At 39.0% G+C, this 16,016-nt stretch overlaps 1 protein-coding gene across 2 annotated transcripts in view; it reads left to right on the plus strand.

Annotated features, from left to right (window-relative positions):
• Positions 1–16,016, plus strand: part of LOC109003427 (protein NO VEIN) — a 34,357-nt gene that overhangs the window by 12,265 nt on the left and 6,076 nt on the right. For both annotated transcript variants that reach the window (XM_035692069.1, XM_018981541.2), the window contains exons 7-8: positions 3,382–3,594; positions 12,324–14,600. In XM_035692069.1, the coding sequence (XP_035547962.1) occupies positions 3,382–3,594; positions 12,324–14,600 (2,490 nt within the window). The remainder of the gene's footprint in view (positions 1–3,381; positions 3,595–12,323; positions 14,601–16,016) is intronic.

A 16,016-nucleotide genomic window follows, 5' to 3' on the forward strand; every position in this document is an offset into this window, starting at 1 on the left:
CGTCTACAAGTAAGGTTGTCTAGCTTGATTAGAGCTGCCTGACTTCCTTAAAAAACTTTGCTCTAATTTCTGGTTTGACTCCATGTCAATCGAAGTCAGAGTTGGAGTCCAAACAGTACTCCAAAAAGTCCAACTCCAGCTCTAACTCCAATTTGAATGCATTAATATTCAATGAATTTTGCTGGCTTTAATGAATTAACATTTAATATATTGTGTCGTAGCCAGCCTATTGCAGATTAGTTTTGTTTAAAAAAAGAAGAAACAGGTTATAATAATGACTTGCCTTGGTCTCACTCACTTCCACAAGGCATAGTGTGCTCTCTCTCTCTCTCTACCCCCAACTTCCCTATGCCCCATGGCCCGCACCAAATCGGCTTCTTCCTCACTAGCCAAGCTTCGTGGGGCCACTTGTAGTGAAGCCTTGTGATCTCCCGATCTTCTTTCTTTCCTTCCTTGCCCCTTTCTAGGGTTTTCTTGTTCGTTATGGAATCTGCAAAGATTGAACATTGATGCTTTGTCTAGTTTGGGCCATCGATGACTAGTCCCTAGAGCAGGCTCTCTCCATACGGCAAGGTCACGAATCAAAGGTTTGTTTGACTGATCTAATCAATTTGGCTTTGCACTCTACATCTGATCTGATCTGCTTTGTTTGTGTTACACATACTTTGTGTCCTCTCTATGTTTGAGAAAGGGAAACATCGAATATGTTTTTGTTGGGTTTCAGGCCTCTTGAATGTATGTTTGGTATTTGGGTGTAGTTTTTTTATCCACTCCAACTCTAAGGAGCAAAGTTGGTTTTAGGGCTAGGGCTAGGCCTGGGCAACAAGGGCTAGGGCTGGGCAAAAACTCTGTAATTTCGACTTTGTCTGACACCTGCTCTGACTCCATTAGAGTCGGAAAATTCGGAGTTTGGAGTCAGAGCTTTTGTGTAAAAAATAGTCAGATTTGGACATATCGGAATTTCGAACTCCGACTAATATGTCAAAATAGCTAGGAAATCAGGAGGGAGGGTAGTGGGACAAAACTGGGACTAGCTCTCAAGAAGGGGCCAATAAGAGATTTATGGTAGGTTTGGGGTGGGATGAGACACAAAATTCTCATCTCATCTCATCATTACACATTTTTCAAATCTTCATATAAAATATAATAAAAAATTCAACTTTTTCAAATCCCAATTCAATTTTTTCAAATTCCAATACAATAATAATACTAAAACATAATATTTTAAACACTAAAACAAAACACAAAATTCTCATCTCACCTCCCAAACCTGCCCTTAAGATATACATCTTCCTTTTCTATTCTCCACTCACTTATCCTCAAAAACTCTAACCATCCTCCTATATCTCCCAATTGCCTAACCCTAAGCTCTCGATCCTTCCATTCTCCCTCTCGCTTTCTCGAGAAAGTCCTAGCCCCGATCACACTTTTTCTTTTATCTCTCTGAATGTTGACATTTTGGACTTGCGGAAAAGCATTGGGAGTCCTAGACGTTTGTTGTCTGAAGCCAAGTTGTAGAGGTTAAGAATTGTTCTTATCTCACCTTTATTATTCCGGGGTGCATTCTTGCTAAAAGAAATTGCTGACTGCATAGCTATATCGAAAGGAAGTAGTCCCTTCGTGAGCTTTCAGTGCGTAAAGGTTAGTTTTGTTTGTTGTGCTACCTTCTTTTGGCTGCTGGAATGTGAGGCTCGTAGGTGATGGCGCTAGTCCTGGTTTCCTCTCTCGTATTTGAATTCCATTTGGTTCCCGATAAAATTTTGGATCTATATGATTTCTTGATGGGTTTCTATTTACTCCTGCGATTTCTTGGGGACAAGACGGGACGAGTTGTTTGTTTTCTATGTGTTCTAATGTCAGTGGCTTCGACGCTCTGACTCTGACTCTGGCTACTCCGATTGGAGTTGGAATCTGCTTCGATTCGGAGTCGGAGAGCTCAAAATGACCTCCGACCCAAGTCAGAGTTGGGGGTCGGAGTTCCAGCCCTAAGGGGGTCTTGTCCCCTGGCTCGTCAATGTGTCCCTCCCGGCCCGCATGGTAGGGGCGAGTAGAAAAAAAAAAGAACCAGGGTGGGATGCGGGTAGGATATCCAGCCACCTGCCCGCCCCACCTAGAAATACAAAAAAAAAAAAAAAAAAATCCTAATCGATTCACAGTTCATCTCTCGATTCTTTTCTTCCGCTACTCCTCTTTTTCCACTTCTTTTTCTCCTCCCACTCCAAGCCTATTTCTCCACTTGTCGTCTTCGTCGTCGTCGTCATCTTCTTCTTCTTCGTTAGAGACCTATGGCCACACGATTGGCTAGGTTTGGTTCGATTTTCATTGGTTGTTTGATTGGATTTTCGATTTTCGTTCGAGTTTGGGAGTAGAGCAGCATCTGAGCCACGTATTTGGTGGTTTCCATGTAGGCGGGGGTATACGGACGAGAATTGAGCTGCCCATTTGCATGTCGAACGGACGGAGCTAGGGAGTATACGGGGGCAGGGTGTGGGAGGGGTGGTACCCACCCTAGTTAGGGCCTTCTTGATCGGAGTAGGAGTCCAAAAACAACTTCAATTCCATTCGGAATTGGAGGTCAGAGTCTTAGAGTTTTATTCTAAGACTCTCGAATTCGAAGCCTAGCTTTATCTACAAATATGAGGGTTTAGTTACAAAGAATACTTTGCACTTCATAGTTGGATACATTTTTTTTTTTTTTTTGATAAGTAAGAAGTATGTTTCATTGATAGGAATGAAAAGTTGTTGGCTACCATTTACAATGGCCCCTAGAGATTATTTGCACCCAAGGGGATTTGAACCTTAGACCTAGGGGGAGAATACCCCCAAGCCTAAGGCCTTTACCACTTGAACCTTAAAACTAGATCTCACATAATTTGAGGCATCGAAATCTATATTAGTTATTAAAATTTGGAAACAGATTGTTGATCTATACTCTGTAAGCCTTGTATTATGGTGGAAACAAAAGAACATAGTTACTTGATTGTTCCTGACATAGACAAGGATTGCATTGGCTTTTTATGTTTGAATTTGAATTTATTGTAGCATACCTGTAGGATTTATATTCTCACTTACTAACATTTTTACATGTATGTCAGTTTGTAATGTGGAGCAGTAGATGAATATTTTAAGTATTGAACTTGGAAAATGTGATCTAGTTTATCTTTTTCCACTTTATCACTTGTAAAAATATCATACTTGTTTAATGTATGCAGTATAATCCCAATGTTATCAAAAAAAAAAAAAAAATATAAAAAAAATCCCAATCTATAGAAATCTTTATATGTACAAATTCTATAAATGAATTGGATTATAGGCTTTAAGTTCAAAATAGGCTGCATATAAGTCTATTTTTTCCTGAATTTATTGGTCATTGTGCTTCAGGTTCAAAATGCTGATGATAATATTTATCCAGAAGATGTGGAACCGACTTTGACATTCATTCTTCGAGAGTCGGGTATCATCGTTCTAAATAATGAGCTAGGCTTCTCTGCTCAAAACATTAGAGCGCTTTGTGATGTTGGAAATTCAACAAAGAAAGGATCTAACGCTGGATATATTGGGCAGAAAGGCATTGGCTTTAAATCAGTATTCCGTGTATGTTTGAACAAACACTGTTGTTATCTTGCTTTGATTTCATTTTTCTTTTCTGATAAGTAATAGGTAAATCATATATTAGAAAAAAAAGATGAAAGTGAGTTGCCCGAGTGCACAGGTAGTGTCCAAGATATCTTTCTTTCTTAATTTCAAGTCTTTGTATTATTTTAGGTTAGTACATTTTTGTTAGATTTTTCTTAAATTTGTACTTTGTTAGCTTTGTTGCTATCTGTTTGTTTCTCCAAGTGATTCATCTAGATCTCTTAGAATTGTTAAAACTTTTACCAAAATATATCTGAAACTTGATTGCTAGTATTTTTTCCCCCAAAAGTAGAGGCCATTGATTTCATATATTTAAACGCATTTAATTCTCTTGCCTTTGAAAGAGTCTTTCTGGTTGAGCTTTGCAATTTTAGTGGATTATTATTGATGAGGACATCTTTATTATTGTTATTTTGGTCATTTTACGTATGTTTTATTTGGATTTGTATTAATGGGCTTGGCTTTAGCCCATAGACTTTCTAAGGTCGGGTTTGTGTTATTTTTCCTATTCAAATGCTTGTAAAGAAACATCAGAGTCAGTTTTTGAAGAATTGAGAATTGAGCGCTTGTTACAGCCGCCTCCTTCCAATCCCCATTTCTCTTGCTTTCGTCATCCTCTCTTCTCTTTCTGGGTTCTTTTCTTCTCTGTTTGCTATTATTCTGCTTCTATTTCTTATTCTCATTTCTATCCTACATCATATTTGGTATCAAGAGAAGGTTTTATTGTTTTCTCAAACAATAGATTAATTTCGGTCCCCATTTTGTTCATTTTTCTGCAATCCATTCCCACCGAAGAGTTCCCTTTGATCCAAACCAAAACAAAACAACCGTTCACCTTCTGCAACCCATCTTTTCATCTTCCTCCTCCGAAACCCATTCACATTCTTCTCAGATCAACCATACCAGACCATGCCGACAAAACACCCAGTGCCGAAAATCCATTCATCTTCTTCTCAAAAATCGTTTCATCTTCTTCCTCCGAAACCCAGCGCCGAAATATTCAGCTGCTGTTTTCTACACGCTGCGGACGTTACAGCTACCTCTGATCTCTCACCTCTCTATTTCCTAGAACTAGAACCGTAATACCCAGTTGAGAAGAGACCTTGCTGTGATTTGAGAGGTGCCAAAATACCCAGTGCTGGAAATACAACGAACAGGGAGTTACTGTTTCCTATTTCTCTTTGGTTTTATACTATCGGTTTATTTTAAAATTGTATCACTTGTTTTCTCTGTGCTGCTGTTACCCATAGTAAATTTTTTCTAGACCCACTTGATTGGATCCTTTGTTGATTTAGTCTCCGTGGTTAATTTTATCCCCATATTTGCTGCAGCCCATTTTATTCAATCCTTAGATTTTGTATTCCCATTCTCTCATGTTCATAGTCCATACCTTTGCTTTTCGTCTTTTCATTATTTATTAAAAAAAAAAAAAAAAAATCCTGCGTGATTGAATTTTCTTGATTGGTAATTTTAAATATCAGCATTAAAAATTGCTCAGGTTGATATTTTTCATTGCTTGCATTTATTGTTCATTGATCTCTTCATTGCACTTCATTTAGCGGGTGTTGCATTGCATGCAGTTCCGTAGTGGTCGTCTTGTCACCCCTAGTTCCAGTACCTTTACCATGGATCCTTCCAAATCATTGCCTTCACCCGACAATTATCTCAACTAGCCACTAACCAGCATCATTTATAGACTCAATTAGCAGCTGTCCAAACTAGATGGCTGCTACTTGTGAGGAGAACAGGGACCTAGCTACTAGGTTGAACAATTTTGAGGAACCCCCTCATTCATCTAACAATTCTGAAGCGTCCCATAATAGAGACATCGTCGTTGACGAGGTGGTCGACAACACTTTAGACGTGATCGTGGGGAAATGGATTATGATCGTGAGCGAGGACGAGACTATTACCGTCAGGGTATTCAACCTCCTACTCGTCATGAAGAGCGCTTATTTAGAAACATCAAGTTAGATGCCCCTACTTTTGATGGTTGTTTTGATCCTCGAGTTTTTACTCAATGGATTAAGGATATGGGTCGTTTCTTTACTTGGTATGGGGTTCATGAGGATTGGAGAGTTGAATTCGCCAGCTTGAAATTAACTGGCACTGTCCAACTCTTTTGGGAAAATGTAGAGGATCTTCTTGAGAGGCGCCATGCACTTCTTGTTGGGAGTTGAGAAGAAATGAAACGTCGCCTTCAAGAGAAGTACTTACCCCAATCTTACAGGGGTAATTTATTGGACTAATGGAATGCCCTTACACAGGGCAATCGGCCAGTGACTGAGCATGTCACTCAATTTGATAAATTCCGAATGAGATGTCATGTAGTTGAGGATGAGGCCATGACTTTGAGTAGGTTTAGACAAGGCCTAAAAGATGATCTTAGGCACGAGCTTGTCCTTTGGGGTGTCACTACTCTTGACCACGCTTATTCCTTAGTCCGAAACTATGAGTCGGTTACCAGGACTCTGTATGGAAAGCGTGGTGACAATCGCTCGTCCATCACCCCAGCATCCACTCTTCCCCCTAAGTCTCTCCTAGAGCCTCCCCCATCTAATGTTCCTCCCGTACTAGAAAATAAGGGTAAATGTCCTGAAATTCCTAGGACTTCCTCTCGCTTGCAGTGCGTCAACTGTAAGGGTTTTGGCCATATTGCCTCCAATTGTCCTAGTCGAGCCTTGGTCATTGAAGAACATGAGGGTGTTGTTGATGAGCCGTTAGAAGATCAAGTCTATGAACCTAAGCTTGAAGAGTTTGGTGATTTGGATGATGATGAAGATACCTTTCGTAGGTTGTATCCGGACCCTTCTTGTGGGTCTAGGTTCTATGCCCATTGTTCTTGACACACCTTGGTTAAATGTAGTTCGTTGTACCCTTACCCAGCCCAAAGATACTGATGATTGGCGTCGTCATTCCATTTTTCATACTTAGATCAAAATCAATGATAAGGGTTGTAAAATCATTGTGGATAGTGGTAGTTGCATTAATGTGATTTCCGTGGCTACTGTGTCACGTCTTAGGTTGAAGCCAGTTCCTCACCCTCAGCCGTATAGTGTTTCTTGGGTTGATACCTCTTCTATAGCTGTGAAGGAGCGTTGTCTAGTGCCTATCCAGTTCCTAGAGTATAAGGATCATATATGGTGTGTAAATGGTGTTTACTTATAAAAAAAAAAAAAAAAAAGGATCATATATGGTGTGACATCATTCCTATGGACGTCGGTCATATCATTCTTGGTCAACTTTGGTTGTTCGACTTGGATGTAACCATCCATGGTCGATCCAATTCATGTTCCTTTGTGTTGAATGGGAAGAAGATTCACCTTAATCCGTTACCTCTAAAACCTGTTGGTTCACAGCAAGCAAAGAAAATTTTGGAACGAAAAGGGCTAAATATCATTAGCCCTACGGAGTGTGAGTATACACGCGTGGGTAATTCTATTGTGTTTGTTGTGATTGTTATGGAGGTCTTGTTGGAGTCTCCAATAGTGACCCCTGCTCAAACGGGTGGTCAAACTGAAGTTGTTAACCGCAGCCTTGGCAATTTCAGAAGATGTCTGGTCCAGGAAAATCTTTGGGATTGGGTTTTGATCCTCCTTACAGCTCAAATTGCATGTAACATTTATGTGAATCGGTTTTTAGGCATGAGTCCCTTTGAAGTTGTTCATGGCTATAAACCTAGGAAGCTTTTAGACCTTATTCTCACGTCCCCACATGCTAGTGTGTCTGTATCAGCTAAGGCATTTGTACAACATCTTCATGACTTGCATATTGAGATCAATAAACAACATGAAGCCAGTAATGCATCATATAAACTTCGAGCTGATTTGCGTATTGGGGATTATGTTGTGATCTGAATTAGACCGAAAAGGCGTCCACCTGGATTTGTTTCCAAATTGTAGGCACGTAGTGTTAGTCCTTTTAAAATTTTAAAGCGTGTTGGTCCAAATGCCTATGTCATTGATCTTCCTTCACATTTTAGTTGCCATCATATTTTCAATGTTGAGGACTTAGTTGCTTACAAAGGTCATTTCAATCCCTCCAATGATTCTCTTCTACCTCCATCTGTGGACCTTGACCTTGACCTTTCTGTCACTCCTACTCCAATACCATCTATCACAGCACAAAAAGATAAAATTGATGCTATTTTAGATGAACGAATTGTGCTGACAAATGATGAAGAGGTTCAACGTTTCCTTGTTCGTTGGGTAGATCGACCTGATTTCGACTGTACATGGATTCTTAGAGAGACACTTCAGCAGCCTGATCTAGATTTATTGGAGCTTTATCGGAGTCAGCAAGATCTTCTTCTGCCCGGGTCACCGTCCACCCGTTTCGAGGGAGTTGGTGGGGATACTAGATTCAGGCCTCCACTCATTCATGTTTATGGACGTCGGAAGAAGCTTGCTCAACCACTTAGCTTATGGTTGGGTGGTTGACTGTAGCCTTATTGTGTTTTGTTCACTCGACAGAGTTGAGTTTTTCCCACCCCGGGAGAGTTGATGAGGACATCTTTTATTATTGTTATTTTGGTCATTTTATTTATGTTTTATTTGAATTTGTATTAATGGGCTTGGCTTTAGCCCATAGACTTTCTAAGGTCGGGTTTGTGTTATTTTTCCTATTTAAATGCTTGTAAAGAAACATCAGAGTCAGTTTTTGAAGAATTGAGCGCTTGTTACAGCCGCCTCTTTCCAATCCCCATTTCTCTTGCTTTCGTCGTCCTCTCTTCTCTTTTTGGGTTCTTTTCTTCTCTGTTTGCTATTATTCTGCTTCTATTTCTTATTCTCATTTCTATCCTACATCAATTATAGTCATATGGGGGGATTTTGTATTCTCTCACATGTCGTATAGTTAGAGGATGTACATGAGCCTAGCCCAAGCTAGAGCAACTTCAAAACCAACCTAAACATAGGTTGGCAGGCCAAATTAAGGCCTTTGCAAAAGGAGAACAAGTCCAATTTGACCTAGTGAAAGAAGCACCATAGAGTGGGAGGTCAACCAAATCACAATCAGCCACATGATCCATGAAATCTTCAATACCTCCTCTTATTTTCAGCCAGTAAGAACCCCTTTATATTTGATTGCTTAAGGCATTCATTTGAGTTTCCACTAATGCGCCAAGGTAGATTGAAAATAGTACGGATGAATCTAAGCTCATTCTATAGGTCTTGTTTGTGAGAAACTGATGCTGGAGCATAGACTTATGTAGCCATCCGTTCAAAGTTGTAGTCTAGGGATGTGGTATTCTATAGTGATGGAACATAGCAACTGCCAGCATTGTTTTAGAAATTTTGACAGATGGAGTACGTCTTCTTTGATAGGTTTCTGCTATCACTTCCGGCGTATAAATAGCCTTGATTGCTTTAAACACAATCAATTTTTTTACTCTATTACATAGCCTTTTGTTTTCCCTATCTTATGAGGCTCGTCTGAGTCAGCAGGTCTGGTATTAGGTCCGATAGTCTCTCTGTCCTTCCACTTTGAAACTATCTCCTCGAAGTCCTCCCTGTTTGCTAGCAATCAATCCCAACTCCCATTAACCACCGAGTCAAACAAACTAAGACCAATCATCTACTTGCAAGGGGTAAGAGATACTATAATTTTGAAATTATGTGGTTAAGCTCATAAGGATTTGTGGAGGGTGAAAGATAGACCTCTTATTGCTTTCAAGGTGCCTCAAGCCTTGTTTTGGAGTGCAAGCTAAAGGCCTTGAAAGAAGACTTAAGATCCTTGAACAAGGAAGTTTTCAGTGACATAGGTAGAGACAAGGTGATTTGGGGACAAAAATCAAGGGATTTATGGTTGAAACAGAGTGTCAAGTGCATGAAGACTTTCCATAAGGTGGCTAATTAGCATGGTAGGAACCACACAATTGACTCCTTAAAGGTTAATGGCACAATGTGCTCTGATACTCAAGAGGTGAGGCGAGTTATCATATTGTACACTTATATAAGAGGTGGTACATTGAAGTAACTAAACAACTTAATTGAAGATTCAAATTGGATGGATTATTTGTCGAGGATGAGGCATATGAGGTAGTAAAGGCATTGAATAGAGACAAGGCCTTGGGTCTAGATGGTTATTCCTTGGCTTTCTTCAAACATGTTGAGTTGGTATAAAAGATGACTTGATGAGGGTTTTGATGTGTTATGGAGATCAACGTCTTAAGGAGGCTTTCTTGATTCTCTTCAATGTTTTTTTATTGGTAGATAAGATTTTATTGATCATAAGGATAGGCAAAAGCCCAAGTACACGGGACATATAAGCCTAAGAGTGGTGTTCTAGTGATACAAGAAATTCATGAATGTCCATCCATTAAAATCAATTACAATCGACCAATGGAACAAAGTATTAAAAAGAAAGTTATAAGTTCATCCATTAACTGCTCATGAGCTTTGAAACGTCTTTTGTTCCTCTCCCTCCAAAGACACAACCATAGGCAAATTAGAGCCATCTTCCAAATTGTGACAACTAAGAAGTGCCTTGACATCATCCATGAAGCTAAGAAATCGATCATCCTTTTTGGCATCACCCAAGCTACACCCACCCTAGCAAAATAGTCATTCCATTGGGGAGTGCCATTAGATTGATCTAAGAGGTCCGCAATCGAGCCTTCCCTCATTCTCACTATACCATAGAATTTTGGATAAGCTTCTAGGGCACACCATATGTCATGCCGGAATTTGATTCAGGACCCATCACCCTCCTCAATATGGGTATAACAAAAATATTTAGTCTATCCTCTTTTGATGTGCTTCCAGAGGCCCACCCTCTATGGTCCACTCACCTCGTTCAAGCACTAACCTTCCCATGCACTACCATACTTTGAGTCTATGACAGTTCTCCACAAGGCTCCCCATTCTATGTGATATCTCCATGGCTATTTGCCCAACAAAGCCTTATTAAAAATTTGCAAATTTTGGATACTTGGACCTCCTTCTGAAATTGGAGAATAAACTGTGGCCCATTTTACCAGATGAACTTTGAACATATAATTCATCCCCCCCCCCCCTGCAAAGTTGATGGATGATGGAAGCGAAATAAGGGGTGAAAAACGAGGTTTTTAAGGAAAAACAGCCCACACACCTAAATGGGGAAACGGCCAAAACCGACTGCGTAAGGGGGTAGAACCGGCTAGTTCGGTTGTCGGCCGGTTCACGGTTGGTTTAACGGTCCTTTTTAAACCCCAATTCAACCTCTTTTTGGGCTCAAGATCATCAACATTTTGGGTTTTTTTTCTGAATTTTTAAAATTAATTTTAAATATTCAATTTCATTTTAATAATATCATGTATACTATTAGTAACTAATAACTACTGCATATATACTACTAATACTACTTATACTTTATAGTCGTATTATCTTATATACTAATTACTAGATAACCAAAAATAAATAAATAAACTCCACTAGATGTTCAATAAATATTACAAACAAAACCAAATTGTCTTAAGCAAGTAAGCAACAATTGTTCTTGAATAAAATTTCACAAATCTTCATTCTTCATTGGCAATAAGCATTGAATGAAGCATTTGCCTCCCCTTAACAAAGGCATTATGGGGCTTTGATATTAATTTCTCCACCACCATGCTTAACCTTTTCGCCAAGACTTTTGATATGATTTTGTACATCCCATTGACCAAGCTAATATGGTGATAATCTTTAACCTCAACCACACCCATTTTTTTTTGGAATAAGACCAAAGAAGGTTGCATTGAGGTTTTTTTCTAACCTTCCATTTTCATGGAATTCTTGAAAAACCCCCATGATATCACCCTTGATCACTTCCCAACAGATTTGAAGGAATGCCATAGTGAAGCCATCTGGACCTAGAGCTTTATCACCCGCCATGCTTTTTAACACTCTTCAAAAGTCCTTTTGAGCCATAATTCTTTTTGTGAGTCGATAACTTGATAAGGTCAAAAGTAAGTCCATCTAAGCTTGGTCCCCAAGAAAATTGTTCCGAAAGCAAATTCTAATAGTAGTTAACAATGTGATCTTACCTCAGATTGGTTAGAGATAGCCACCCCATCCAACACCAATGTGTCTATGGCATTGTTCCTCCTGTGCGACTTAGCCACTCGATGAAAGAAGTTGGTACATTTGTCCCCCTTCTTCAACCGTAGGGCTCTCGATGGTTGTATGGCAGCATACTTATGTTCTTCCTGATTTAGATTTTAGGATATTCTTGATTTTTGTACTCTTTCTAGCTAGGTGTATCTACCATGTACTTGTAGCGCTCTTTTATCAAATAATTAAAATATCTTATTAAAAAAAGATACATACTTGATTTTCATTTTTGCTTGCACCCCTAAGCTTTATTGTGGATGTTGGGTTGACCAAGGGTTATTAAATTCTGAAGCAGATTATTTAATCTAGTGTTATGGTTTCCAAAGCAAATGGTTTAATATGGTTTTGAGGCTCATCTCCAATATAATCAATCACTCTGTTGACTATGATCATCTTTAACGTGCACTCCACTGCTTTATTGTGGTGCTTGGGTGATCTATGCAAGGTTGTTCGGTTGTTTCAACTTAAAGAATTAAATATTTTCATTGGGTTTTAATTCTGTACTCCATATGCATGAATATAATTTTATTTGGTTGGGTATTGTTTTGATTTGTTAAAATAGTGGTTACACTCCATAAGAAGTAAGCTTTTTAAATGTGGCTGGTCTTTCTGCAGGTAACTGATGCTCCGGAGATTCATTCTAATGGATTTCATGTCAAATTTGACATAAGTGAGGGCCAGATTGGTTTTGTTTTGCCAACAATAGTACCTCCATGTGATATAGACATGTTTAGCAGGCTGGCATCTTGTGATGCTGGTCATTTGGATCCTAAAATCTGGAACACTTGCATTGTACTTCCCTTTAGAGCGAGATTATCAGATGGAACTGTCATGAACAGCATTATGACTATGTTCTCAGATCTTCACCCATCTTTGCTGCTCTTTCTTCACCGGCTTAAGTGTATTAAGTTTAGAAACTTGTTCAACAATTCAGTCATAGTTATGAGAAAAGAAATCATGGGGGATGGCATTGTTAGGGTTTTGCATGGAAAGGAGAAAATGACATGGTTTCTAGCATCTCAGAAGTTGCGAGCAGATGTCATTCGTCCTGATGTGAAAACAACAGAAATCTCAATAGCATTTACATTGCAGGAACCAAATGATGGGGATTATGCTCCACTTCTTGAACAACAGCCTGTTTTTGCATTTCTTCCTTTAAGAACATATGGTCTGAAATTTATTATACAAGGTGATTTTGTCCTTCCTTCATCTAGAGAGGAAGTAGATGGAGATAGTTCCTGGAACCAATGGTTATTGTCTGAGTTTCCGGGTTTGTTTGTTGGTGCAGAGAGATCCTTTTGTGCTCTTCCTTGTTTTAGAGAGAATCCAGGAAAAGCTGTGTCAGCATTTTTGAGCTTTGTTCCACTTGTTGGGGAAGTTCATGGTTTCTTTACTAGTCTTCCCCGGTTGATTATTTCTAAATTACGTATGTCAAACTGCTTACTTTTGGAGGGAGGCAATGACAGATGGGTTCCTCCATGCAAGGTTCTAAGAGGTTGGAATGAAAGAGCTTCTATTCTTCTTCCTGATGGTTTGCTTAGTGATCATCTTGGCCTTGGATTCTTGAATAGAAATATAAAAATGTCTGATTCATTAACAAGGGCACTGGGTATTCAGGAGTATGGACCCTCAATTCTACTACAATTTATATCCCGTTTAAGTCATGTGGAAAATGGCATCAATTCAATGGGCCTGAGTTGGTTGTCTTCTTGGCTAAATGAACTTTATATAATGACATTCCATTCTTCTGGACAAATTATGTTGAACTCTGATACAGAAACAGACCTAATAGAAAACCTTCGAAAAGTAAAGTTTATTCCCCTTTCGGATGGTACATACAGCTCTGTCGATGAAGGTACAATCTGGTTACCCACTGATGCAATAAGCACTGGTTTTGATGGTGTGCAAGGTCTAGAAGCTTTCCCAAATTTATTTGCTAAACTCCGGACTGTCAGTCATGCCCTCCTTTCTACATCAACTTCTGGTAACTCTGATACGTCATGCATGGACATGAATTTGGTGGACAACCTTATCAAGATGTTTCATAGGATTGGCGTCCAGCGGTTGTCTGCTCATGAAATTGTGAAGGTGCACATCTTGCCAGCTGTATCAGATGCCCGAGTTACAAATAGGGACAAAAATTTGATGACAGAGTATCTTTGCTTTGTTATGATCCACCTGCAGTCTAGTTGCCCCGATTGTCGTGTTGAAAGGGAGTACATAGTCTCTGAATTACGAAATAAAGCTTTTGTTCTAACAAATGATGGCTTTAAACAACCTGTAGAGGTGTCAATTCATTTTAGTAAAGAATATGGAAATCCAGTCGATGTAAATAAGTTGGCCAATGTTGTAGATATGAAATGGCTCGAGGTTGACCCCACCTATTTGAGGCATCCGGTCACTGAATCTCTCACATGTGGGCTGATGAAATGGAGGGCATTTTTCCAGGAAATAGGTGTCATGGATTTTGTGCGAACACTTCAAGTTGATAAGACCGTTGCTGATATATCTCCAACCATTTTTAAGAATATAATGTTGGAAAGAGATCTGATTTCCCCTGAATCAATTGTCAAAGACTGGGAATCTCATGAATTGGTCCATTTAATAGCTATGTTGTCCAAAAGTGGCTTGCAGCAAAGTTGTATTTTTTTGTTGGAGGTTCTTGATACACTATGGGATGGTTATTTTAGCGACAAAGTTACAGGTTACTGCAGTCCGAAATCGGGTGGAGATAGTAAACCCTTTAAGTCTTCTCTTTTGAGCAGCATTTGTGATGCCCAGTGGATAGTATCTAGCATGGATGATGAGCTTCACTATCCCAAAGATTTATATTATGATTGTGATGCAGTACGTACGATTTTGGGCGCATATGCTCCATATGCTGTTCCAAAGGTTGGTATGATACAAACTGGATGCTTTTTTACTCTTAATCATTTAATTTTTATTTTAATTCTGCTTTGTTCTTAATGGGAGTCTATCTAATTCACGTAGTTACTCTTTACAGATTCTTTTTGTTATTCATAAAATATCGCCAAAGGTGCCTTATATTTACACACTTCTAGAATCGTGAGGATTCTAGTTTGTTTCAGAGATGGCCTATGAGTTGGTTTTTTAATTGGATTGCCTTGGACATGCTTTTGTCAAATGTAATTTTGTAAGAGAAATAGATGCAAATATAACCAAAAGTCAATCTGTGATAGTTTAACCTTTATTTCCTTTTTTTTTTCCCTTTAATGAGAAGTATAATCTTTTTTATATTTCATAAAACCAAGAATTATTGAACAAATGAAGTCCAAATTTATCAATCGATGGGTTGAGCTTTATGCCCTTGCTTGTTTGATGGGAAATGCTCTGGCAATGCAATGCGAGAGTGAGAGAGATCCTAAACTAAGAGCTATCTGCTCTGTTTGAAAAGCTCTCATTGTAGCAACCTTTGCTTCTGTGAGTGTGTTTGTATTTTTTTTTTTTGGGGAGAGAGAGAGAGAGAGAGAGAGTTTATATTTGTGTATTTGAGATTTTGTTGCGAGTTCTCCAAAAAAAAGGAGAAGAAAAAGGAGAGAGAGGGAGGGGGAGAGAGAGATTTTGTTGCGACACACCTACATAAAACAAAATTTATATAACCCTTGATGGCATTCTATGTGTTGGTGCCAATGCCAATTCCATTTTAAATGGTTGTCCTCCCTCAAATGTTACAACACAACCGTTCTATCTATAAACATGTCTTAACCCGGGGAGGGGAGGGGGGGTGTTTGTTCTTTGATTGATAGGGTCTTGCTCATGAGTAGAGGAAGAGAGTGCAGACCTTAGTAACTGCTTATAGAACCTGGAAGATACTCAGTTTTAGACTCTTACCTTACATGGCCAGGTCGCTTGATTATGAATGTGCAAAAGAATTCTTCTCTTTCAGAACTAGCAAAGATTTGGATGTGGCTATTGGCTGATCTTAGGTGCTAGTCATTGTACTTATAAAAAAAAAAAAGGTGCAAGTCATTGATAACATCTAGAGAGGACTTCTATCATCTGTTTCTTAATGGCAACTGATAGCTTGAGTAGGGTGGGTGACCAACATGCATCACAAACAGGGTCCCTGCCATTTTGAGTTCAGTTTTTCCATTCTAGTGCTACATGTTGGAGATATTGGGCAATCTAATAAATTAGATAGTGCCTAGAATGCATGTATAGAAAGTTAGTAAATTATACGTACAAATGTAGTTATCACTTGAAACTGCTGTATCTCCCTGTATACTTGGAGGACTTGGCTGGCTTAAATTGCTGCAATTTCTTTATTATGCTTTTATTTCTCTTACT

This window comes from Juglans regia, chromosome 7 (assembly GCF_001411555.2).
Source record: "Juglans regia cultivar Chandler chromosome 7, Walnut 2.0, whole genome shotgun sequence".
NCBI lineage: Eukaryota > Viridiplantae > Streptophyta > Magnoliopsida > Fagales > Juglandaceae > Juglans > Juglans regia.